Here is a 27,099-nt window from a genome sequence, read left to right as displayed (position 1 = left end):
TCCTGCTGAAGTTCAAGCTGAATGAATGAGGACGAAAGGTGAGTGAATATGTCTGAGTATGTCCAAAACTACTGATCTACTGGGGTTTTCCCACAAAACGATCTCTATGGAGGGATGATTATACAGAGAATGCTCTGAAATCCCCCCCACCAAAAAAAACCCTTGCATCTCTGAACGCACAATCTAGCTGACTGTGCTGCACATGGTCTGCAGCAGCAGAAGACCACACTAGGCTCCACTCCTGTCATGTAAGAACAACAAACTGAGATTACATCTCGCACTGACTCATCAAAATTGGACAAAAGGTTGGAAAAAAATCTCAGAATAATATAATAATAATGCAGCGTGCACAAAAACAACGACAAAGGTGCTATTGTGGGTGGGAAGTGTTAAGAATAGTGAGACTGATAATTCTGATGTGAGAATTGCACCAGAGCGATTAAGAAACGCTGTACCTTGAAACACAACAATCATATTTCACATGGGAACAATTGTTTACCATGTTTACCTAAATCTATAACCCTATGCCTAATTGAATGGACTTTACTCCTTTGATAACTTATCTGAGATTTCTGTATCTTCAGAAACAAGTAGCATTATGTCATAAAGGCTGTATTTGCTCAGAGACCTTGACCTTGTGTAAAACCACACTGTGTTAACATAACTCTTCTCCATGATTACACAAATATGGAGCATTGGTTGGATTTATTCTTGTAATATTAGTAACATTGTAACATTACAGAACGTGTTTTGTTTAAATGACAAGGTTAGCTTTATACCATATACCAGTGATAATACAATGAAATGACTTACGATACATGCTTGTGCCACATGTACTACTGTGGCACAGTTCCCTTTCTTTATTTTAGACTTTTATTTTCAATGTGGGATGAAAAATCCATGCATGTCCTTGTTCAGCTCAGTATTCACATAGGCTCGTGCTACTTCCTTGAACGTTTTCCCATCGAGAATCAGGATGAAGCTCGACTGGCCTGGATTGGAGTTGATGACGGATGTTAGGACCACACCTGCAAATGGAGAAGGAGGTTGTTGTATCACAACTTTGTCAACACAGATTACAGGCACAGATAAGTGGGGGGAGAGCTGGTCTAATCTTTGTAGACCTTCATATTGACTTGAACTTCAGCTTATCAATAGAAGCAAATACAGAATAAATGTCACGTCTTTGCGCACCACATTCACTCGTATTCATACCATCATCTTCCGACTCTCCGTTTGGTCTGGGGATGAACACCGGCTCTGACGGCAAGCACTTGTCTTCACCCCAGTACACCATCTTCTTGGTTTCCGTGTCAAACTTTGCAACCTACAGTGAGCGAACAGATGAAACACACTCAACAAAGACGCCCGTGCAGGTCAGAAGTTATTTACAGACACAGAAATACCAATACACAACACAGCACAACCAGCTTATCAGCCCGTGAAGTACTTTGTTCTGTGTGCAAATATTAGAAAGAGCAGTAAAATTCTCATATCACATGAGACTGCCGGACAATATGATGAGCAGCTGATGTTCTCATGGATGCACTTTGTACTTTATGAGTGAATCAAGTCCTTTTAATGAGCACAGGTACCAGAAAATATTTAGTAAATCCGATGTAGGCCTATTAACCGTTTACTGCTATTAACTAAAACGAATGGGTGACAAATAAAAGGAAAAAAACTGAATGTTTAACCCCTGCAGTGGTGGAGTCAGTTCTGTTATGCTGAGGTTGGCATTTTTGCTGACATGGCTTTGAGGCGTGTCTCCTATCAGGGGGAAACTTATATGGTAATTAAAAAACATCCTCTGAGGGATCACCTTTATTCTGTTGTGAGATATTTTGTCATCCTCCTTTTTTGTTTTTTTTTTTAGGGAGGGAATGCCCTCATTTATAGGACAAAATGATGAAAATCTCCTCCATCATATGCTTTGGCTTCAACAGCCACTAAACCTGACCCAATTTAACCCCCCACAGAAGATAGTGGAGCACTGAAGAATCATTGCAGAGGTACATTCAACCTGTTCTGCCAGCACATGGGGGTTCGACACCTGATTATGACACTTAACGTGTTTTTTTTTGTCTTTTGTCTCCTCTTTATATATGATACGGGATTTTTCATGTCACATCTTGTTTACATCCCTCTTTTTTTAACCTGCTATGCGGCATATTCCACTTTATTAACCACGTGTTTATAAAATGGATATTCAAAATTATTCATAGTTCAAGCAGAAGCCAGCTCTCTTCCTGTTTGTTTTTAGAATTGATTGTCAAGTGAGGATTAATAAAAAAAATACATAATTGTCTAATACAAAATATTTCCTTTTATGCCTTCCTGACTTTATGCTTCTTGTTGGAGGGCTGAGCTTTGAAGTCTTCTTTCCATTGTTTCTGATATCTTGATGTGCACGCGTGCCCAAAAGTGCCATGAAGGGGATTGTTGTTTTATGGCGCAATGTGTAATTCACACTTAAACAAAAGTTTTACTGCTACATTTCGCTTCAATGATTATTCTCAGTACTGTAGTTTTTCACCCTAGTTTTGTAAAACAATACGTCCAGGAACAGCCTGCTTCCCCAAAATTGAAATGTCTGTTCTGGAAGTTAAAGGTCTCCATAGGCAAATTATATTTATAAAAATGTAAGAAATCTGAAATGTCGGATGTTCCCACCACTTCTGCAGAATCCCCCACGTGGTTCCCATAGACAAACTGGTGCCTCTTCCCATTGATGTCATAATTGATTCTGGGCAATTCGAAGCCTGGTGGAAATAAAACCACAGTTTTTGCTCCTATCTGGATTAACTTTAAATGACAAACAGCAACTTGAAAAACAAAAACAAACAAACTTAATTTGCCTTAAACCACTCAAACAGACACGTTTGAGCGGCGTTGGTTTTACCTTCACAGAGCACCTCTGCTTGGCACATGAATTTGCCTTCTTTCTCCTTCACGGCGCTGGCTGTCGTGTACTTGAGTTTCACCATGTTCCCTCCACCTGGAACGCTCTGCGAAATCCAGTCGACATGTGAAAGCCTTTAATGTGTGAGCCGTTCGATTGCAGGACCAAATGAATTACATAAAAACAACTCACTTTGTCAGCGTGGATGGGAAGGGCAAATCTCTTGTAATTTGGCTTGGAAAACCTTTTTTCATCAAACTGAGATTTCTCCTTCAAGTTGCTCAAGTAGAACATGTCATAAAGGCTGTTGTCGGTGTAGGCAATGACATCAAAGACCACATGGCCATCGTCCTCAAAAGCATTCACATGGTGGTAGAGGACCATCGCTCCTGTGTAGTACTTTGTCTCAACTTCTTTGCCGGTCTTTCTGTCTACCAAGTGGATCAGAGTCTGATGGAGAAACAAAGATATAGATAAAAGAGTCAATCCCATTTTTTCCTGAAGTGTAGAACACTAGTACACCTTTGTCCCCGGTCTATTAATCCACATTCATTAGCCTACTAACTTCTTACATTTTCTTCAGGGCAGAACTTCAGGCAGCTTGCCCAGCTGACTCCTCTCATATAGGCAGTAGCCATCTTGAGGATGTCCAGCTTGAAAGGCATCTCGACAAAGATGATGTAGTTATCTGTCATGCCAAAGCTGTGGTAGTAGCTCGGCATGAGAAGGGAGCGGCAGGGGACTGAGCAGATCACCTCTACATTTTTCAGTGCAGGGCCTTTCTTGCCTTTGTCTGAAAGGTGACAGTAGACAGCACAAATATGAAAACGCTGTAGGTGTTACTGTTGAGTTTAGAGGTTTAACAGGAAACACTTGAATCACTTATAGACCTTTGTCTGAGACAGCAGGAACTTTGAACAGTACGTATTTAGTTTTGCCCTTTGTCGCTATTGACGTTCCAAAGTTGTAGGCATTGCCCTCCTTGTCATAGTGAGGATGGCACGAAGTTAAGTTTACAGGCAGGTACTTCAAGTAGTCCACCTGTGTGAGATATTTCAGAAACATATCAGGTCTGAAGCAAAGTCTTTCTTGGTTTTGAGTTCACACGTTTCAAGGTTAACCGGCAGCGTTACCTTTTCCAGGGTTTCCAGGGTCACGGGATCAATCTTGCTGATGTAGTTGGTTTCAGAAGTGGCATAATAGTCATTTCCATACTTGATGAAGTTGCTCGCGCCATTGTCGGTGAAGTCAGGCATTGTGTGGTTGAGAAAGGTGATTGCCCTGAAAAGTAAAAAGTTTGGGGGTTTTGAGTGTGATATTGATACAGGAAAGAGAGCGTCTCCATAGCGCACTAGTTAATGCATTTGCTTAACATGTAAAAGATCCCCAGTTTAAAAGCAGGAGGAGACACAAATCCTTGGAAGAGCTGTGCCAGGAAACACGTCCGGTGTTAAAAATCTGTGCCAACACAACTATGCGGATCCATCTCCTGTAGTTACCCCTTGTGAATAAGAGAACAGATTAGAAAGAAACTTGATTTCCTGTAAATGTTTGCCTTATATGAATCTAAGTGGAAAAATTCACAGCAGTAAGGGAAACAGCCCCGAGGTTGTTCCTACACAAAAATGATTAACTGTGTCGCAGAGTCGTAGTCCAAGTGACTACCCAGATTTTACAAAAATGACACAGCATGGTGTTATTTAATAGCTGCACTACCACAAAACTTATAAAAACAAACAAACATGTATAACTTCAAACATACAAGAAACCATAAACATGGATACCTTTGAGAAATATAATGACACCATATATTTTCTACTTTGACCTAGTCAAAAAATCACAGGTATATACACAAAACATTTAAATTATTCACTCTGAAAAAGTTTTGGGAATAACCAGCCAGTGCTCAGCCAGCGTTTATCTTCAGCGTAGTTGTCAAATAATAGAGAACAGCAGCATTTCTGTAGCACAAATCACTTAACGGAAACTGAAGACATGCAACCATTAAATAACATAATAGGGCCATAATAATATGGAGATTGCAATAGGAGTAGGGATGGGTATCGTTTAGGTTTTATCCGATACCAGTACCAAACCGGTACTTTTGAAACGGTGCCGGTGCTTAAACGGTGCTCCAACCGCTGCTTAAAGAATGGAGAACACAAAATTGGTCCAAAAACCTCTCATGTTCAGCTGTTTTTTTTGTAAAAAGATAACAATGTTAGCCTTTTCTGCAGCTATAGGGATTTATGGTATCACTCTTGGCTGGAAGCAGTGCTTAAACAATGGAAAAAACAAACTTTGTCCAAAAACCTCTCATGTTTAGCTGTTTTCCACTTTTTATTTGCCTTTTTGGCCAGGGTGAAGGGAGCATCTGCCATCAAACAAGAAGACAGCCGCATGTAACTACGACGGTGTTTGCTAGTTCACCTTACATGCATTAATTTAATAACGTGGTTAGCTTACACACGAACAACATTAAGCTACTCACGCAGAGAAGAACGGCTGCTGCTGCCATCATCATCCGTCATCATTTCTGCAACACTGGCAGGGCTAGGGGCCAGGACTCTACTCTTCGGGTTTTTGGGGGATGTTGCTCCGGGTCAGATAACAGGCAACCCACCCGCAGTAGATGTGCCCGGTGTGAGGTCTCGCAGCAAGCTATCAAATACGGTGCATTTCTCGGCTTTTAACAAAATGCTATACGTCGCCAGGTGTTTCATCAGATTCGAGGTGTTACCTCCTTTGCACAGTATCACCTTAAAGCACTTGTTGCAGGCTGCTGAGTTTGCATCTTTTGCTGTGAAATACAGCCAGACTTTGACCGCCTCGCTTTGGGCATTTTTAAGCTCTGCTCTAAAAGAACGTACGCACCTGGGCCCGCCTACTACGCTCGCAAAGGTAAAATGATTGGCTGGAATCCAAAGTGTGTGACATCTCAGGAAAAAAAAAGCACCGAAATTTGCGCTGCTTTTCGGTCTGGTTACTACCGTTTATGTCAGAACCGATACCGGTACCCATCCCTAAATAGGAGCACTAAATAAAGGTAGACTGGCATCCAAACAGTTTGCAGTATTTACCTGTTAAGTTTATATTCTATAAAGCACACTAACATAGGCTTTATCTTTACAGCAAAAAATATTGCTGTACATTACAATAGACACCAGAAAAAAACAGACTAATGTTGGCAAATCTAGATGCCAGGGGAAACTCTTACAGTATATAACGGCACTGTTTGCCAAATAAATACTGCAACTGTTGATAAAGAATTACAAACTAAGACTACTGCAGTTATTTCATGAAAAAGATCAAATATGCTGAAATTGTCTGTAACAATAAAATAATAATAAAAATAAAAAGAGTATGCTCACTTGAAGATGAAGTTCTTGCTTGGGTCTGGATAAGCCATCGTCCCCATTTCGGATACAACAATTCTATTTGCTTCCATGTTAGCTTTATAGGTGTCACTTCTGAGGAATCTGCTTCTATGGATTATTTCACCTGCAAGGAAACAAATACTGCGTCTTTTATCTGTGCGCTTTACATTTTTTTAAATTTTATTTATGTATTTTTGCAACAACTAACAGATTAGCAGCTGTGCACAGGTAAGAATTGCTGAACCAACCGTCTTTGAAGGTGAAGCTATTCATTAAGGCCATCCCATCAAACCAGTGGTTATAGTTGGTGTCGCCCACGGTGAAGATGCCAGGGCCATTTCGGAGGAGCGTTCCTTGCAGCCAGCTGGGAATATTCCCTATTTGAAATGAAATCACAGTCTTCACAGCAGCAGTTTAAATCTGAACATTTGTTGGCAATGCAATTGTATAAAACCGGACCCACCTTTAATTTCTGCCTTACAAGGCTCGGGCCTCTCTGTTGCGTTCTTAGAAAAGTCTACCGACATGTTCGCTGACAGACCAGTGAGTGCACCAGTGTCAGAGTAGGTTAAATACTGTGGGAGCACAAACCACTCCCATTTGTTTTACTGGGGTGTTATGAAAGGGCAATTTATCTTATCTGTCTGTATAGCAATCCCCTTCCTGTGTGGAGGTTTCACAGAAACATTGAAGCTCAGTACCTTCACCGCAGGAAACTTAATGACCCTATCTGCTGCTGTTCTGTCCCCTTATCGCCTTGATTTTTTTTTAAACGAAAACAAAAAAGATAACTCTTTTTCATCTAGTCCTCAGGCTTGCTCTTTAAGTATTTACGTGGCTATTCTGTGATCAGATTAAATAATTGGACCCCAGTCATGATATAGACATAATAAATCTCAAATAGGATTAATTGTGATTAACCCTTTGATGCACTGCTGCTTTTATTTGCTGTACGTTATTTTCCTTTTCTGGTGACCTAGATTGTACCCGAGAAGCATGTTGATTTTATAAACTCTGTATATAAGCACTGAATCAAGTTACGTTCAACCAGGAGTTAGAACCTGTCCTAACTGACAGGACTGAACAAACTAACTGAAGCGATGTTATAAAAGAAAGTGGGCCAAGATTACTCCACCCTATGCGATATGAGAGGTTTTTTTTTTTATTACATCCTGATACTTAAGATTGAAAGAGGGTGCACTTTTATTCCTATACTGGTGCAAAGACATGAAGCTGTGAACGCAGAGTTTATCACAATACTGAGCAAAATAATTATCACCACGGTCATGATTGTGCAGTCCTTGTCGGTGGCATACGATAATAAACGTGCATTATGTTAAATACGCTTTTCCATGGAAAGCACGTTTGACATATCTTTAACCTTATCTGGATTCACCAAACTAAGCAGCCACCTTAAGCAATCGGGCCACTAATTCACACCAAGGTCGTTTACCTGATTATCAGCGCAAGGTTTCCCGGTGTGGCGAACAGCACACTCACACTAAAGGGGTGGTGTTGACAGCATGAGCAATCACAAACATCGATGGGTCTACGGGCAGCAGACTGTGTTTTTCAACCAAAGAGCAAAGTAGGAGTAGATCAAACGCATATAGTAATAGAAGATGGAAGCAACACATTCTGCACTCCCTTCACCATCATCAAGGCACTAGATCTGACTGTAATTATAGCCATGTATCCCACAAATTAATGGGTTGCTTTGTGAGTTAATGTCGGCCTTATTTTTGCATCTGCAAACCCGGTGGTATAAAACAGAGCTACAGTCAAGAGCAAAAATAAAAAGAGAATAAAACCCGCACAGAACTGTTTTTACTGGATGCTTACTTAAAAAGGGAAAACAGTGAACATTTATTATTAAGGCTTGTCAGATTAAAAAAAAATAAATCTCTAAAATCTACTGGGCCTCTTACTATTTGGGGCAATGACAGCACACACATCCCTGTAGTGAGACCACAGTGAGTAGTAATACAGTATAACACTCATCTCGTGGCTCATCTGACACATTAGCTCTCATGGCCAGAGCTTCTGGACTCTTGATCCTAATCAACCAAAAACAAAATAAGACAGATGTTCAATTTTTCCTGTTTTCACCAGCAGGGGGCAGAAATTACACTGTTGAGGCATAAGTATGTCATTCTATGCTAGACCTTTTGAAACAATACATATTTTGATATTTATTATTATCATTATTATTAAGTATTTGTATTTATCAGGTTGCATATCTGCTTTATCCATATACGCTTTACCATCTTAAGATTTAATGGTATTGTAAGACATGCAGGTTCTTTAGAACCTAACAGGCATTTCTATTGTATCCAAAATAGTTTTCACTTGAAATGGCCACTTAGTAAGGTATGCATGCAAAAAAATCATGAAAAACTATGTCACTGAATATGCCAAGTCTCCATCAGACACTTAAAATGAGTTAATTTGGCATTTATTGTTGAGAAAGAATAATGTAAATGACATATTTCTAATCTCCAGCACATCCACAGAATGTCACCACACACTCCATCTACTCACATCTCCTCCAAACATTGAAAAGAAACGTCAACACATTTTAAAATAACTCGCAGCAGCACCAGGCTCTCTCGGTCACTGCAACGTCTCCTTCGTTCATATTAATAAATTAAAGACAACTGTCCACATACAATTCATGTTGCTCATAAGATTAATGTTTATTTGCACTGCCCAAACTGTTATAAACTGTGAGGATTAGTATTCAAGTATTCCCTTTCCGGCTATTTCTGTGCTGGATATTATCCTAAATATCTGGTTCTGTGAGTTACCTAATGTGGCACAGTACAAGAATAACATTTAAGTAAACATTATGTACATGTACTAACAAAAAAGAAATAAAAAACAAAAACTTGCAAATGTATATTTGCTTACAGTGCAATCCCCATGCAATTCCACATGCAGTTATAGAAGATGCCTGAAGAAGACCTTATTGATCATGCATGAGCTTGTGGCCTGCCATCCAAATAATAATGTATTATTTCCATCCAATTTCAGTGAAACATCAAATGACAACCCCTCCTCATTTTTATGGTAGTGATATTCACCTGCAGAGATGATGACGTCCGACAATAGTTTGCCAAAAAAATTTAGCACATTAAAATCATCTCATTCCATCACAACAGGACAAACCAAACCGGGCCTTGCCACTCTGCAACCAGCCACAGCATGCAGACATGGTAATGTAAATAGAATCAATCTGAAGCATGGTTGCAAATTGGCACAACTGTATACAAAACATTTTGAGGGAAAATGGACAAATAAACATTGTAACCTCATGGTGAACATATGCATTTACCATGGAGTAGCAATGGTTTAAGCACTGGCACAAATAGATCAACAACAACAAAAAAAAAAGCACACAAACAACCAGCCTTAACAAACCTCTCAATCTGTCATTTGACACTATATAACAAATGCCAAAAAACAATCACATTAGACAGACGTTGGTAAAGGAAAACACAAGTAAAAATCACTGAAAAGCAAAGTTTTTTCCCAGCGGTGTCAGCTGGGTGTAACAAAGTCTTCACTGTGCAATCATGTTATTTTAAAAAGGCAACAAAATCAAATGCCGAGCATAAAAAGGCAGACTTTAAAACTAACATTCCCTGTTTCTGTGACATAAAACATGACAGAAGTGTTTGATGTATAGCTCATGTAAAAGGTGCAACAAATATTCAAGTAGATACCACAAATCTTCAGTGAACTGCTATGACTTAAACTGAGCAGTTGACCTTTGCCAATTTACCGAAAGATTCCCAAGTTCTGTATTGTATGATTAACATAAACGTGTTTAAGTAGAATTATGTTAAAAACAAACAAAACACATTGTTCAAATCTTTCCATGTATGTCCACTTGAGTGAAAAATCCTTGTAGCGATCCAATAAACAGGACCCACAACACCATGTATGGGACCCTTAGGAGTGAATTGAAAGTCATACATGACACAAAAGCTATTACCATTAACACAAAAATTTAGCCACCTGAAATACTGATTGTCATTGACTTTACGTTAAACTACGGCTCTGTTTAAAAAAGAAAAGTAAAAAAAAAGACCTTAAACGTCTCCTATATGTAAAGGATTTGTATCTTCCTGGGTGAATAAAATCTAAACAAAAATGCTGAAACTGAAAATTATTGTCTTATGCAACAAGACTTTTGCTCTTCGTGTCTCAACTTTTGAAGTATTTCGCTGCCATCGATTCAAAATTATTCAGTGTCTACTTTTGATGTTTTGTTTCAACGTGCCAGCTAAAATTGTACACTGCAGGACTGGCAACAGCTAGAAAAGTATAGAATTAAGTTTGCGGCAAAAACAAAAAAGCCAACAAGTAACACTCGGAAGGGCAAACAAACATTAAATGTCAGGTCAACTAAAGCGTTAAAACATTTTCTGTGAAAATCTGGGTTTTGTTGAATTTGTCATATTTGTCTATGGGCCCTGACTCAGTTGAGTTTCACCTCTCTACATTCATTTCATAATGCAAAGCTAAGAAAATGTGGAATAAAACACTTCAGCAACACACTTTTTAAAAGCAAAGTGATCAGTTTGTATACATAACTTGGCTGGATAAACATCTGATGATGCGCTTGAATTTCTTATTGTACAGACACCACCAGTAACATTCACTTTCCCTTTTAGTATTTCTAAGGTACTCTGCACATCTCCTTTTAAATAATACCAGTTAATTAATATCCTATGTATCTTTAAAACCCTATGTACTTCGACTCCAGCAAGACAAAAGTAAGAAAATGCATATATGTACCGATTCGTCTTCAACCCTACGTTTAAAATGAACATATATGACTTCTGTTATTCTGATAGACTTTAAATGCTGGTTTGTATCTGCGCATTTTGGCACTCACAAAAGAACATCTCACTCTCTGGAATTTCACTTCCTGGTTAAATAAAGGTTTAAAAAATTAAATTACAAGGGGTTGAGTGATTAAAAAAAAATTAATTTAATTATAAAAAGTAAATCACAAATTCTTCTGAGACTGCACTTGATGGAATTTGATTATTTCTTAATCAAATATCCCTCAAATGGCATCTAACAAGGATTTTACGACACTGACCATCAATGTGGATTCACAAAATGCTTTGGAGGTTTCCTCACATATTTACCTCACCAACACCTTCTATTTCATCATTTTCATTCTGCGACTCAGACAGCAGCATTAATACAAAAGTCTTTTGTTGATCACGAAGTTCGTAAAGAATGGTAAACTTTTTGACAATTTGTCGTTGGGCTAACAGCCGCTTTGTCCCGGGATGACCTCTTCTGGTAAATTGTTCACAAGAAAAATAATTGGCCATGCACACAGTATTGCTAAGAGGTCATTTCATGGCTTTGGGATGGCCATTTTAAATGGTCCATTGGTACATCTCGGTCACTGTGCCTGCTTTCAAGTTCCCTCACTGCGTGTGGTCCTGTAATCTCAAGTCCCAGGTAGGCTGCTAATGAAGCAGCCTTGCATGCCAGGGTCCAACTTGCTACGAGCCACTGCACATAGTGTTGTCAGTGTTTCTGCTGTGGCATGTTCTCACCAGTGACACCTGGTTCCCTTAATCCGTCTTGCCGTTTTCCTGAGGTGTGCCAGCTTTGCTCCGGTGTGCTGATCGTAGGACCTTGTAACATCCACGGGCGATCTTATGCATCCACATTATGTTCATAATGTCCAAGCAGATGCTGGAGCAGATCCAGGCTACACGACCACCCCATGGCACCAGGTAGAAGGCCTCAGTGCCATAGACCGCATACATGCGACTGTAGTAGACTGGCATGACACCGATGCGGACGAGGAAAAACACCACTGCCATGGCAACGCCATTTGCCATGTTGGGCCGGGAGGACTTGGGATAACCCAACACCTCAAAGAACCAGCTGAAACAAAGCACATTTTTTCAGAAAACAATAACAGTATTCAATTTAATCTTAAAAGACAGTAAGTGCCTTGCCACATTAAAGTAAATAAAACTCAATCTCAAAGAACCATCTGAACACAAAACATGTAGACAGGAAATTACCATGAGTTCATTAAACTTTCTAGTAGAAGACCTTACGACAGGCAATCCAGACTTAATTTTTTAAAATAAATTAACTAATCCATTAAATTTAAGAACCAGTAATAGTCATTTGGTTTACCAAAGATCTTGGGTAAACCCAGAGATGTTTTATCCTGTGCTGTAGCACGATAAAAATCTGACTTTAAAGAACTCGTCTTAAGTAACTTTTTGGAAATATTTAGCAATCAGTAAGTGTGTGCGTGGTAACTATACCTTAGCCAGCAGGGTATAATTTCAATATTAGTCAAGTCTAAGCCATATGTGATCTTCTTTGTGCCAGAACGGGCCTCAGTTACACAGGCCTACAGACTCCCCTCAGAATCTCCAGTCACTGGGGAAAAAACCTTGTTGATTGTTGTGGGGGCCAGTGATTTGTCTAAAAGACACCAGCGCATCTGTGAACACTCCCCATTTATTCTCCAAGCTGTAGTGTAGCTGTGAAACCTGCAACACAAACTGGAGCTCATTCACCTTCAGAGTAAAACTTTTAAATGTGCCAGTTAGAGGGGTAAAGCACAACAGCTTATGTTGCTCTTTTTCAGTTCTCACTACAGCTTAGCAAGTAGTTTCCAAGTGTTTGCAGACAAGTAGGTGTCTACCATCCAAACTACTGGCAGCCACAGCAACCTGCTAGCAACTAAAGCAATTGAAAGGTGGTTTTCAGTGCAGCGTCACACATCTCTTGGTGACCAATAACACTTTAGCGACTGCTAGAAACCTCCAGAAACCACTTGAGGAATCTGCATTTTTCTTTGACAACTGGTGGTTGACTTGCATGACTGGGGCCTTAAGCTGAGTTTTCTGTCAACAGGTGGAGATTTGAGGGCCTAAACGCACAGTCATCCATATGATAATCCTAAATATAGGCTGAAGGAAGACGCAAAAGTAGAAAAGGTAGGATATTCTGTGGCTGTCACCTGAGATGCATTCCACTTGCTAATGACCAAGGTAAATATATATATATATAAAAAAAAGACCTAAAGATACCTGAAAAACAGGTCATAAGCAAGCTAGTACATACCGCTGGTTTACACACGGTGTAGAAAACTCAGCTAGCAGGCGGAAGTTAGCAAAATAAGGCAACATTCCTTGACCCTGGAAAAACAAGATGAGGACAGGAAGACAACAAGACATGAGAGGAACAACAACAATTCCACTGAAGAATGATGAGCATGATGCTGGTGCACCACCGGGTCAACACAAACACGATTTCTTACCAAGACATCAGCAGTTATATGTATGAAAACAAAGATTTAAAGAAACCACAGCCTTAACCATGTGCAACTATGTTTAATATTGTCCTAAGTAGTTCCAACAAGACAGTCTTCTCCTTCAGAGCAGAAGGGTATTCCTTTATTTTTGCAGTCCAAAAATTACACTGTCACCTGAGTCCATTTCACAGAGGAGTCCTTGCTTATTGTGAAAAGAAAGTCATCACAAAGAGATAATAAAGAATGATTATACAAAATAACAATCTTCTGTTATTTTGCAGCGCAAAAGGATTAAAGTTACAGTGGTCAATTATTTCTTTGGAATTAAATTAAGAAAAATTTAATTCCAAATAATCTGATTTTGCTCAGTTACTCTGAGCAAAATCAGATTATATAGATCATCCACAAAAAAATTAGTTTAGTTTCTGTTAAGACAAAAATATTTTAATTTGCAACAATATCATTATTATCAGGTAATCCTTAAAACCCAAAACAATAGGCGATATATAGAAATGCCCACACAAAATGTAGCATTTTTGCATTGTCTGAGTCACCAACACAACAATAATTTAAAAAACAAAACAAAAAAGCATTGTAGCATAAAAGGCCGTTCATCTAAATAACAACAACAATTAAAAAGAGCACATATCAGAAACAGGACTTGATATATATACACTGTACAACTATAAAAACATTCAGCCAGCCACTATTTCAAGGAGCAATCAGAAGCCATGCAGAGTATAAAGCAATACATTTGACTGCCAAACATGTCATTACAGGATTAGGTGCTGAATTCTACTATTTTGTGAAACAGATGATCTGCAGCAGGTTTCAACTGCTACAGTAGTTGAAACCTGCTGCATCAATATAATCATTGGGAAAGTTAGAGGCAATAATAAGGGAAAGATTCAAATAAATGTGATTCATGATTGAGAAAGTGCATTCATTAGAATGAAGTGTAATGATCTCAATCTCGATTTCTGCTGCAATAAGACTGTTTGACTCAGAAGTTTGAAAACCTTTTTTTTTGTTCCCGACTGCTGGCTACAAACTCAGCACAGAACACAGCTCAAATTAAGGATGCAGAATTCAAAGTTATTTGGCCAGCAGCCTAACCTTTACAGAAAAGACTTACCGTCAGGGCTGTAACAAAAGTTGGTCAAAGAAACATACTTACTGTGTGATACAAACAGTTTACAATTACAAGAAAAGGTTTGTAAACCCTAAGGAATTCAACAATAATTACTCATAAAAATGTGGTTTGATCTTAATCCAAGTCACACTTAACAAAAACAGTTTGACTAAACTAATAACACAACCTATAAACCGATTCTGAATAATAACTCCAGTCCAGTCCAAAAGTAACTAAATTTAGTGTCTCCTAGAACCTCCGTTGGCAGTAGCCATCTTTATCAAATGTTTCCTGTAGCATGATAATGAAGCTTTCTAATCGATTACCAATTTTCTTCCATTTATCCAATTTAGGGCCATGGGGCCTGGAGCCTATTCCAGGTGTCAAAAGGTGAGAGGTGGAGTAATACCTGTACAGGTTGCCAGTCTACCACAAGAATAAACAGAGAGAGGCAACCATTCACATCAATGACCAGTTGCCAATTAACCTAACAAGCATGTCTTAGGCCTGGGAAGAGGTCGGAATACCCAGAGAGAACTCAGGAAGGCACAGGGAGAACATGCAAACTCCAAACCGAAAGGTCTCTGCAGTACAGTGGTTATGAACCCAGTGCCGCCTTTCTGTTAAAAGTCAGTCTGACTTGGTCATTCCAAAGCTTGAACATAATGAACAATGACTGCAATGTGCAGTCACATGGTAAAGAAGCCACAACTGAAAACTAGAGCTTTCGGATAAGCACTTTTTTCACCATATCCTATGAGTTACTGTTCAATAAAGCTGTGAAAAGCATAGCTGTTTCTTTATTAGTTTAGTCATATTGTGTTTGCCTGCAATTGTGACTTGGATGAATATCACACCACATTTATGAGAAATCAATGTAAAATTCCTAGAAATCCTTCACAGATTCATAAACCTTTTCTTGTAACTGTATATTCCCATCTAGCATTAGCATGCTAGTACCTCTAGGAACTGGTAAGTCCATACTGTGACTGGGCATCATAGCTGCTCAGTACAACACAAGAGCAATAACAGCAGACAAGACAGGAATAAAAAAAAGTCCCCATCTAGATCAAGACCTGCTCTGGGTTTCTAAATGACAACTTTTTGGTAGTTTTTGCATGAACGGAGATGACACAACCCAACTTCATCTTGGTAGTTTTTGCATGTAAGGTTTGAAGAGGGGCCATTTATGTTAAAGTCAGCAAAGGACAGACAGACAGACAGATATATTAGAAGGAAACAAACAAAAAAATAAGATGCCACAACACAAAGCAAAGAAGAAGCAACACTTACAACACTGAGAAAAACGAAAGCATGCATCCAATATTTTTGAGAAGCTACCCTTAACTTTTAAATAAGCACAAAAGGCTGCCACACAAAATAATTAAATTACTTGAGCAATATTTGTGATTGGCTACTTAATAGAAAAGCATAACAAAAAAAATTACATTTTGCATTTTTTTTACTAATATTTCTCAGTAGGAGTCAGTTTAGCTAGAGCTATGTGCCTTGTGTAATGTTTTTGTTTCATTGGAGTGCAATGGTTCTGAAAAATCCGCACAATCCACAACCTTGTTGGCCCATGATGCCCTATCCATTGCCCCCACTGTTGAACTTCATTATGTTACAAATGGAGACAGTGATATGATATTTTAATAAAGTTAAGGTTCAAGTAGCAACAGAAAGTTAATGCAATGATATTATTAAGATTACATGACAGCCATGGCAGATCTGAAGGCATTGCTACACTAGCTTCACCTAACTCTGGGGACATTTCGGGTGCGTTAGCAAAGCTTTCTGGTGAAATAGCTCAACTGTAAAAGCATTTTTGGAGTGCTTATTTAGTGTAAAATGCATGTGTTTGAATGCAGGCTAAGAAATATAGGTTGAGAAAGAGTTTCGGTAATGTGTATGTGCAATGATATGCTAATTAGCCATGTGCTCATGTTGCATAAGCTAGTTAGCATGTGCAGCAGTTATCTCTCAGTCATCCTACAAAGTATGAACTGTGGAACAGTGGATTTAGAGAGTCATTACACCCCTAGTTTTGACATAAACAGTTCCACATAAACACATTCAACACATTTAACTAATAAGACTTTGACAACATATGACAAATCTGGGTGGGAACAAAACTAAATAAAATGAAAATGACATCAAAGGTTAGCCAACTTTTGGGGGTGATTACAACTAATTTATTACAGCTACATTCATGCTGCTGTTCCATGTGCATTTCAGATCTAGTCTGAGAAAAAAAAAGTCATGAGTGTCCAGTAACAGTATGGCCTACTTCATCTCATTTACCGAACTGTTTTAGATACAGGCGCTCCGTTTCTACAGATACGACTAGATTTACAGTCAGTGTTAAGTCAGAATTTTAAACCAACCATATGACACCATTTCACTGCCATTACTAACACAATTATTGTTCAGATACAGAAACACGGAAAGGTAATATTTCTCATTAGCAATGCTAAAAGATGGAAAAAGTAAATAAAATGTCTGTCAGATTAACAAGAGAAAAGAATATCTGTAAATCCAGCCACGACTAAAATAGACAAGAGCAGGGAGTGAGACGTAAATATGTAGAGTGTAAGCTTTACACTACATCTATTAGTGCCAAGTAATTAAAAACATCTTTTTAGATTTAAAAAAAAAAAAAAAAAAAAAAAAAAAAAAAAGCAGCTTGATTAATTGGGGGCTACTATCAGAGTGATGCAAATTCCATGCCTTTCTGCATTGTTGCTCAATATAGAGAACAGAGAGCATTTATTTACTGTAACTGTAAAATAAAGTTCATGTAAGACTTTTTGGAGCACTAATTAATTTTTATCCCCCAGACTCCTAGAGTAGACCCTTGAGAATACATTCAGCATGGTATTTGAGAAACGGGCCTATCTATTATGCAATGGACTTTATCATCTTGGCATGGAGTGTAAGAGAGGAGCCAGGACTAGGCTCTGGCACAAAAGACAGACAAGCAGAAGCCAAGGTACTGTAGATAGGCAGGTAAGTAATTAAGAATGGTAAATGCTTTTTGTTTTCATGCACAGTAACAGGACAGAAATCTCTGCCTGTGTAGAGCGCTTCAAAGCTACGAGCATGCACACAGTGGTTACAGTTGAGCATTCAGTTGTGCTAAGCTCAGAAAAGTTTAGCTTACACCAGAGTCACACAACATTTAAAGGGGGGTCAGTAAAACAAAAAGCACAGAAACTGTAAGGGCAAGGTGAGGGGGGAGGGGGGCAGGGAGAGGGTCATCAGCCAGTACCGTCACTGAGCATTCCATGCAAAAAATACCATAGTCATTCATTTCCCGCAATTATGCGACAGATCCTGGCAACCTAGAGGGTTTCAGATTGAACCAAGAGTGAACAGTGCCACCTACAAATGCTGGATAGAGTCACCATTGGCACACCAAAGTGTATGGCAGCAATGCAGCATACACACGTTTTTATCTTTAATTGAATTATTTTTTTAATACAATGAGCACCACTGATACAAGATCCAGCTTGCACAACAAACAGCTGATTTATTGTTTTATAAGGTACATCATGGCCAAACGGAAACGTCAAACTGAACTAAATCCCATCAAGACTATTACTGTTTTTCCTACAATTTTCACAACACTATTCAAGGTGTTAATGTGCCAATCAGCCATTTTTAGGAAAGGCATCAACCACCAAAGAACAGTTATCTTATCACTCGCACACTTGAATAATGCCAAAACTGAATGTTCTGCTATGGAAAAATAAAGAAACTAATACTGCTACTTACTAACTGATAAGAATGCTTTACTTTCTCTAGCAGTTTTTCCCTTGCACTAAAATAAATAAAGACAGAGCTGAAGCTTTAACTATCTGAGAACTTATCTGATGTGTTTGCATGGGATTGATGTATCTCTTACACAGACCACACTGGCTCTCCCTCGTACATATTAAGCTCACCTATGACTATCCATGGCTATGTATCACACCCAGCTGAAAAAGGACATAGCTGTTCACCCTTGGTTGTCTCTTTCCCATCTTGCCTGCACGTTCTGCTATTGGGCAATAGGGCACTCACCAGTACATAGTAGTAAGCATACAACGCTGCCAGATGATGAACTACAAAAAACTTGTCGCCTATTGCCTTCCAATAATAAAATATCAGCAGCAAATCTGGAAAACAGAAGAAGAGGGCAAAGAGGGACAGCATGTCATTGGCGTAATCAAGGCAATCTAAGTGCATACAGAACTATTTGGAAACAGCAGCTGGCACAGTACGGCTGAACTACAAATGTGTCATCAAGCATCAAAGTTTATCGCAAATTTATTATGTGCATGTTCTTTTTCACTCACTTTAACAAAATTATGCAGACAAACTGAAAGCTTTCTCTTACCCGATATGAGGTAGCCTGTTGTAATTGCGACGTTTGTCTTGACCAGTGTAGGATCTCCCCTATTGAAAAAAGAAGAAATTAATTTGTACTGTGTGTGACTTACGCTTGATAAAATAGATTCTGACACAAGATGTGCAAAAGAATGAGTCTACATTAAAGTGTGTGTACACATGTTGGGTGCAGTATTGTGAGGCAGAATTCACACTTTAGCCTCAGTCACATTGAAAAAAAGGAGAGAGGGGGAAAAAACAATCAAACAAAAAAAACCCCAACATGTCCAGAGGTTAAATGTACAATGCCTTCGAAACCACTGAGCAACAACACGTGATTGCAAGGCAGCTGCACAGGTTGCATGATAGCAACCTGTCTCCAAATTTGGACTGAGGTTAGCTCCGGTTTAGGCTACTTGTCTAGCTGTTGATTTTAGCATAGCACATGTACATTGTAATTCATAACGCTAATAATTCTTTGTCATTTTTTAAATGGTATAATTGACTTTATAAACACATGGAGATTCAGAATTTCTAACTAATTTATGGTATTTTAAAAAAGAGAACAAAAAAGAACAAGTAGATGTTAGCAACTCAAGCTAGCTAGCAAGTTAATGCTACCAGTAACTTCTATAAAAACAAAAACTGCAAGAAATAAAAAAATAGTTCCAGGTGAATGTACAGTTATAGTTACAAGTTATCTCAATATACTACAGCTACCAATGTTTCACTTTTACAAGGGAAAAGACGACTGTCCTTTTACAAACCTAACACTAGCTTAAGCTTAAGTTATACACAGACTTGGCTTCCAACACTAAAAAGTAATTCCAGTCCAATAAAGAGCAGGGCAGTGTTACTAATAGTATAACTGATACAGATAAAGACTCAGATAAATAAATTTTACACATTTAGCACAAAGACTGTAGTAGGTAGGTAATCGCCTGATTAGCCAAATATTGTAACCATTATAACTTAAAACAATTATGCTCACTATTTGATATTGACACAAACCAGAAGCTGTCTCCCTTGCACACCTCTTCAGTATTTGGAAATTAAATTTAAAGCCTGAAAGGCATCTTTAACTACGCAAAGGGGACATTAATGCAGAAAAACATAACCTTCATTATGAAATAAACCAAAACTTTTGAGAAAAAAAAAAGGTTAAAAATATTAACTTCCAAGCCAAAACTCTTACCAAACTGGATCTTCATTGACTGCATCATCAAAAAACAGAATGTAAAGACAGAATATTCCCACCAACAAGGCGTGAAACGTTGATACTGTCCTGAAATAAAAAGAGAGAAAAAACATACAGCCTTGATTATCTGCTAATCCCTGAAAAGGGCAGATGATGACACAGTAATGGATAATATACTTTCTATTCATTAAAAGTGCCTTGAAGCTGGTCTGTACTTCAGACAGAGGAATTTTTAGTACTCACCGTGGATCAACTGATTGCCTGTCACGACTGCACACAGATTCAGACCAATTAAACTAAGAGATTAAACACTGCTGAAGGGTCAGACAGAGTGGCGCACAGTCCCATTCAATCACTCAAACAGTGAGACAGTCCACGGCCCTCAGCAGTCACACAGACCCTGACAGCCCCACTGTATAAATACAATACTGTGAAGTCATGGACTTTAAGAGGGATCCCTGAATCCCAGCCTGTATCTGTATCCCTTTCCAGTAATAATTCATTTTGATTTCCACTTTAAAATCACGTAGCCATTCTGCTTTCACAAGTGCTCTCACGGATAATGAACTCAGCAAAAACAGGACATGTAAGAGCAAGATTCATGCAAGCTGTACCAGGCTAGTTTAGTCTGATCATTCGGAATACCAATCTAGTTAATCATCACCCCCCCCCGTGTTGCTGGAACCTTACACAATAGCTGTAGAGAAAATATTGCAATGAATCCTACTTGTGAGTCTTCTCTGAGTGCCACTGTAAATATGTGGGTTTAATGTTAGTAGACATGTTTGGACCGAGCTACAACAAATCATCCTCTGTTAAACATAGAACAGTGTCACTCTCCATGCAGCCCAGTGGAAGTAAATACTCATGACTAAGTGAGAGTAAGAGTTCGGTCACCTCGAGTTCCATTCCACCTTCTGCTTGTCGCTGAGGCCAAGGAAGCCAGGACTGATGCGTACAGACAACCAGGGGCTGACTCTGTGGAAGAGCCACTGGAAGGTGAAGAAGCTGGTCACCGAGATGACGAGAATAAGCTGGCTGAAAGGGTCCATGGCCACCCAACCTTACTGCAAGAGAGAGTGAAGGGTAATGGTTACAATAGGAACAGTTAGCAAAGTTATTTTTTTAAACAACATTAACCTGAGAAAAAAAAAAAAGGAGAGAGAGAATGCAATGAAATGTTTCACCAGCATTGACCATGTGAATACACCATCACTTGAAGCACCGAAAACATGCCTACCTGAAAATCCACAACTAAACACATCAAATCAAACCTGTCAGTAAGGCCCACGGGTCTTAAACAGAAAAGGTATCTTAAACCTTGAGGAACAAGAGAGAAATGACCAAGTAGCCACGTTTTTGACTCCATCTACTTACTAATTCTCAACTGCAAACCTCTTAAATATAAGTAGTCATCAAATCCGTTTCATCTACCTTTTCAAATCTTCAGAGCTTGCACTGAAATCTGAATGATTAATGTGAATTTCTGAATGGCAGCCCAATGTGTAACGACACAGGAACCGCTTCAGGCGGAAGCAGAAACCTTGGGTAGAAGGCAAAAATATAAAGACTTCCTGTGTGCGCGCTGACATCAGACTCTGTGGTTTCAGCACATCCCGTTTAAAGCCAAACACACTTTCTTTTCCCTCAAGTTCTACATTACAAATGTGTATCTATTGTAAGGCTTTTAAAATAAGCAGTGACAGAGAATTGGAAATACACATTTTAATTTGCTTTTAACCGACCCCTGACTTAAATCGCCCATATGGAGGGCAGGGATAAGGAGTCATAAAAGCCATTTACATACTATCCAACTTTATGCTGCAATATAGATGACATGCAAAGTGCCATAACCGACACAAACCATTCCATCAAAATTCCCCTCATTATTTCTAGCATCTTTTTCCGTGAGCTGCACATTGCAAAGCATTTGCACAACTGAATGATATGCATGCATTTGTCTACACTACCTGCATTTGCTTTCATTTTTCACATTACAACGGATCAATCAAGTACCTGATATATTTGCAGAATCAACAACGCTGTTTGAATTAAAATCCTATCAGCAGTCGTTCCTAGCTAAGACGTTTATGATGAGTATCTAGAACTTTGTGGGAAGTTTGGCCTGTTTGTCCAGTTTGAACTCTGTAGGTTGGATTGAAAATTATCCTTTGATGTTTTTTGTATTTTAATTTAACCCCCCAGCCTTGACAAATGTCTCTCCACCAGCCTCCACAACAGTAGCACAATTTCTGCAACTGGATCTATGAACCCATTAAGGATTTCATAATAGAACATGTGGTAATGGCTGCAACAAAAGTATAACAGTGACTACAGATGGCCTGATGTGAAAGGGAAAGGACTGTGTGCACTGACGAAAAACAGACACAGCCTGTTGTTTATTCACAGATCAGCGGATAAATGACAAGCTTGAAATCAAGTATTCAAAACGCTCTGATAGATATAGTTGCTGCTGAATATTCCTTCCCTAAAGCTGGCCTCATTCTCTGGGAGATGAATCTGTGAATGTCACTGAATCACTCACACTCACATTATGAATAATCACCTCTACACAGGGAGGAAGCGGGACATGTCCAGAGGCAAGTGCTTTGTGTGGGATGTAGGTCTCAGAAGCACTTTCAAATACAGCATATTCATTCTCCAGCAATAACAATACGTGGCTTAAACGTTACAGCTCTATGGAAGGGTTTCAACAAGCAATGAAATGTTGCACCATATACTTATGTAGCCAGAAAACTAGGATACTGATTGATAATATTTTTTGAAATTATAAAAGAGTTTATCAGCATGCTCACAATTCATCCACAAGGGGACACTGTCGATGAAATATTTCTTAGCAATGTAAAGCCTAGCAGCTCACCAAGGTCAGTGTACTGGGCAGATTGAGTGTCATGCCACTGGATACGTGCAAACTTTGGCCTGCTCGTAGGCCTAAAGGGAAATTCAAAGAAGGACCAATAAAACGTATCCATGAACTGTTCGAGCAAGAGTGAGAACAACACATGATGCAAGTGATTCTATAGTTGTCAGACAATTATATCACCAGCACTTCACATCAATATAATTTCCCTGCGCTGTGCAGAAGAAAACTGTAAAGAAAGAAAACTGAAGGGTCACGCTCTAATTAAATCCTACGACACCAATATATATCCATGTTTAAAATACCCACTGTTCTTTTTAAACACATTAGTATAAAACACAAGAAAACATTAAAATACTATATTTGGTTCCAAGACATTTCAAATCAGACTTAAAGCAAGGCCAAACCTGACAATAAGTCTTCGTTTCAGCAGCTCACTTATTCTACACTGACCATGGCACAGCTCTACAGCATATGATGCAATTTTCCTCACGGGATCACAGTGTCCTGCAACCTACCACTTTGCAAGTCCAACTGCTACTTCCCCACTTCAGCATACGCTTCAAGGCCCCTTCAGCTCACATAGGTAACTACCCAAGCAGCCAACTCTTACACCCTCCACCAGCATGCTCTTGTGATCTTATCAAACCCCACACAGGCTCTGTGTATTCTGGCCATCTCTTTCTCCATGAAAAGTGAAACCCACGTCAACATGACGTCAAAAACCCACGTCAAAAACCTCTGACATCATGTCACCTGCTTTATGGGGGCCAATCAGGAGGGCTTCCTGGAATTAATGCTACTTTGACCCACATAGTGCCAATGAAACATTACAACTCACCTACAACTTTTTAAAGGGGAAGTTTACTCCCTTATTTTGGAAAGGAGGTCAGGGAATTCAAAAACAAGAACTTCACAGAAAAATGAAATAAATGTCAGCGAGTCCAGACCACTGAACTGCTTTATGTTAGATTTAAGATATTTGCATAAGGCCTGTGCCAGTCGTTGGTAAGAAGCCAAGTCAGTTACATTTCAAAGGCATATTTACATCCCCCAAGCAACAAAACAGAGCATCTCCCAGTACAAGCACGCAAAACACATATCTCAGTCCCAGGAGCTCTGGCCTTGGTGATTACATACCTGCATTTGTTTCAGCGTCACGTCAAAGAAATGTTTGAGGGCAAACGATGTGCTTCACTAAAGCACTATAGTAAAAGGGAAAAAAATCACAAGGGAACTTAAAGGCCAAAACCAGAATTCTCTCCTTTAGGTAGAAGGTAGAAAGACTTTTGTTGCTAAAGGGACGCTTGAAGAGCCAACATAGTGATGATGGCCCCAGAGATATTTAAGTAAAGCTAATCCCTGTACTTCCTACAGGGAGTGAGGATTGTTTTTGGTATACACATGCATGTTTGTGCCCTACCCATGTCACACAGGGTCTTGCTGCCAAGGCAAACGGTTACACATATAAATGAGAGTGAAGCAAAAAGAATGCTGTGCAAATTAAGGACCGCACAAAGCACCAATAAAGCTACTATTTTTTAAGCAACAAATGTTTCCTTTGCAATTACAGCACAACAGAAACACTGGTGTATAGATTATGTCAACTTGAGGTGCATATTCATGTTCATCACAAACAGCCTTTTATTGCATTAGCTTAACCGACAAAACCCCAGAGATAACAGCTATCACAGTAGCGCTTATCAACTTTCTCGGTCAAACCGGGTTTTCTGCTTCAGGCTCTGCACACTTAGAGAAGCGCCTTCATGAGTTTCACACCTCATTTGACTGATTCTTATGGGTTTAGCCAATCAAAAATTGTATCAGCTGATAATGATGATGGAAAAGCTACTTTTGGTTGTTCCCTTGCCACAAGGAGTCACAAAAGGGGGTGGCTTTGTTTTGATATGGCCGGCTGCCCTTTCTGAAGGAACCTGGAAGGTGATCTGTCTCCAGCTGAAACTGGCGATGCTGCCATTAATGCGCTGTTGATAAAAATGGTGATAAAAGATCTACACCGAGTGTTGAAAATATAACGGATATGCAACACTGTTGAAAATAAGATGAGAGATTAGTGCTGCAGAAATTCATTAATCTGGTGCTTTAGCCCACAGGGCGGTAAAATAAATATTTTAATTTGAGTTCATTATTTTAATGCCGAGTGCGCTCTCAGTGCTGCTGTGTATTTCTAACATGACTGATACACATTAAAGCTCTGAAACTTTAAACTGGATACATATAAACATTAAGTGTTACTGTCCCACAACCTGACAGGAGACGTGGAGATGGCTTTCGTTTGTTGGGAAATCAAAAGGGAAAATGATTTTACTCAGTAAGATTCTTGGCATGTTTTCTATTTTCTAGTAGCTGCAATCCCAGAAGAGTGAAAGAGACTCAGCAGCAACAAGTATAGACATTTATACACTTCCTGCACCACCAGATTAAAACACTGGATGTTTACGGATTGGTGGTTTTAGTTACACATATAAAATGCATTCCTCCAGTAGAGAATCTATAATACGCTTCAAAAAGAAGAAGCAGTGAAAACGTGGCGCTCCCGGCGGATTTTAAACAGATTAGTTACCATGGTGACTTAGCCAAGTAAAATGACAGCCACTTTCGTGATAGAGAAAACTCTGACTTTAAGCTCGACATAGCCCGATAACCCACTGATCTCGCTTCACTACGGGAACCTCTAGAAATGTGGCTTGAATCACTTAAGGAAATTAAGCCTCCTGCAGCTCCAGAGCTATTTATTCCTTATTTAATGTTCTGTGCTGTCAGCAGCTTGGACAGAAAACACCAAATCGGGGCCCGCCTTGAAACTGAGTCTTGCCTAGAATTTCTGGGAAATGAAAGACACAAAACTGGAACAGGTTTCTTCCTGGAACACAGCTATGACAGTCCATACGTTGCTATAAGGACTGGCGTATGCGCTTGCGTAACACGGCTGAACCTCTTTTTTTTTTTTTAAAGAGGAAAAAAAAAGAAAGCGACGAACCAATGGCACCACGAAAATAACCTGGGTAGTGCTGCATCGCCGCAGGATCGTCTGCTAAACATACAGTGCATGATCAAATGCCCGAAGCAAAGATGTTTTTGACCAGATCTTCATTTCCTTTCAAACAAAGACGCGGGTATAAATAACATCACTCACAAGGCCAGTTTACGCCGCACTGACTGCATGCCTGCTTGCCTGGCCAGCTGCTGTAGCGTATGGAAAAGAAATGGCAGTGGCCTAGCCGTGTCATCGTATTGTAGCCTCGTATTTGACAGCAGACAAAATCATCCCAAACGGACCTACCTTATGACGTTCATTAAGATATCTGGCGTCTCCCCCTCTCTCAGCTCGTTATGGTTTCTGGACTCGCCTCCATAAGCGCTGAGCAAACGGCACAGCCGTGTCGAATCATTTTCTTGATAAACAGGACAGACCGCCTCCTGCTCCGCGCACACACGAGCTATTTGTGGGGGATGCGAAGGGGCTGGAGCTCTGTGCCAGTATTTGCTGTGTTTACCGAGAATTCCCACCGACACCAAACGCGCATAATGCAGAGGTGCAGATCGTGCAGCTCGACGCTCGATTACAGAAACGATGGAGGGGGCGGTGTTGGTGAGCGACTTCTCTAACCAGCTCCCTCTCCCCGTCTCTCTCGATATCTCTCCCTCGTTCCTATAGGGCTCAAATTGCAGCTGAATTCTTAAAGAAACACACATGCTCACTAACCACCACAGTAGTCTGTCCAGAAACACTCACTGGATCTATTTATAGCCCGGGTTCGTTGAACTGATACAGACAAGATAACCAGCAAAGCGAAACTGCAGGCATGGTCTGCTGGTCTTTACTGGCAGCAGAGCTTCCGTATCGAATAATCTGAGCGTGCTATGGGAGTATTTGTCATAAATTACTGCAGATTATAATC

General features: G+C 39.5%; 2 protein-coding genes across 3 annotated transcripts; both read right to left on the bottom strand.

Annotated features, from left to right (window-relative positions):
* Positions 1-695: 695 nt before the first annotated feature.
* Positions 696-6,812, bottom strand: bco1 (beta-carotene oxygenase 1). The gene is made up of 11 exons (XM_087845616.1): positions 6,743-6,812; positions 6,528-6,656; positions 6,274-6,403; positions 4,036-4,183; positions 3,793-3,943; positions 3,475-3,695; positions 3,095-3,352; positions 2,903-3,008; positions 2,674-2,762; positions 1,216-1,327; positions 696-1,028 (listed from the first exon to the last, which is right to left on the bottom strand). The coding sequence occupies exons 1-11, from the start codon at positions 6,804-6,806 to the stop codon at positions 880-882; spliced, it is 1,557 nt and encodes a 518-aa protein (XP_087701742.1). The 5' UTR covers positions 6,807-6,812; the 3' UTR covers positions 696-879.
* A 1,853-nt stretch (positions 6,813-8,665) lies between these two features.
* On the bottom strand, positions 8,666-26,851 carry LOC102779182 (TLC domain-containing protein 4-B-like). 2 transcript variants are annotated; one of them, XM_006794710.3, is made up of 7 exons: positions 26,481-26,851; positions 21,193-21,362; positions 20,293-20,382; positions 19,108-19,166; positions 18,792-18,886; positions 13,405-13,478; positions 8,667-12,201 (listed from the first exon to the last, which is right to left on the bottom strand). In XM_006794710.3, the coding sequence occupies exons 2-7, from the start codon at positions 21,345-21,347 to the stop codon at positions 11,883-11,885; spliced, it is 792 nt and encodes a 263-aa protein (XP_006794773.1). In that variant the 5' UTR covers positions 21,348-21,362; positions 26,481-26,851; the 3' UTR covers positions 8,667-11,882. The 2 variants fall into 2 exon arrangements, with proteins under 2 accessions (XP_087702196.1, XP_006794773.1); XM_087846070.1 differs by lacking the exon at positions 26,481-26,851 and having other exon boundaries at positions 8,666-12,201; positions 21,193-21,358.
* Between the last annotated feature and the right edge of the window lie 248 nt (positions 26,852-27,099).

Source organism: Neolamprologus brichardi, chromosome 9 (assembly GCF_056152115.1).
Source record: "Neolamprologus brichardi isolate AB-2024 chromosome 9, ASM5615211v1, whole genome shotgun sequence".
NCBI lineage: Eukaryota > Metazoa > Chordata > Actinopteri > Cichliformes > Cichlidae > Neolamprologus > Neolamprologus brichardi.
Note: the sequence above shows the minus strand (reverse complement) of the source record. Positions and strands in the feature narration are given on the sequence as shown.

Excerpts from the sequence above, each read along its gene's own strand:
- bco1 (XM_087845616.1), bottom strand. The coding sequence starts at position 6,806 with ATGTCGGTAGACTTTTCTAAGAACGCAACAGAGAGGCCCGAGCCTTGT. Across the intron at positions 6,404-6,527 it reads TAGCTTCACCTTCAAAGACG|GTGAAATAATCCATAGAAGC; the intron begins GTTGGTTCAGCA and ends GTTTCCTTGCAG. Across the intron at positions 3,944-4,035 it reads CCCTGGAAACCCTGGAAAAG|GTGGACTACTTGAAGTACCT; the intron begins GTAACGCTGCCG and ends TATCTCACACAG.
- LOC102779182 (XM_006794710.3), bottom strand. The coding sequence starts at position 21,347 with ATGGACCCTTTCAGCCAGCTTATTCTCGTCATCTCGGTGACCAGCTTC. Across the intron at positions 20,383-21,192 it reads AAGGTGGAATGGAACTCGAG|GACAGTATCAACGTTTCACG; the intron begins GTGACCGAACTC and ends TTTTTATTTCAG. Across the intron at positions 13,479-18,791 it reads ATGCTTACTACTATGTACTG|GGTCAAGGAATGTTGCCTTA; the intron begins GTGAGTGCCCTA and ends TTGTTTTTCCAG.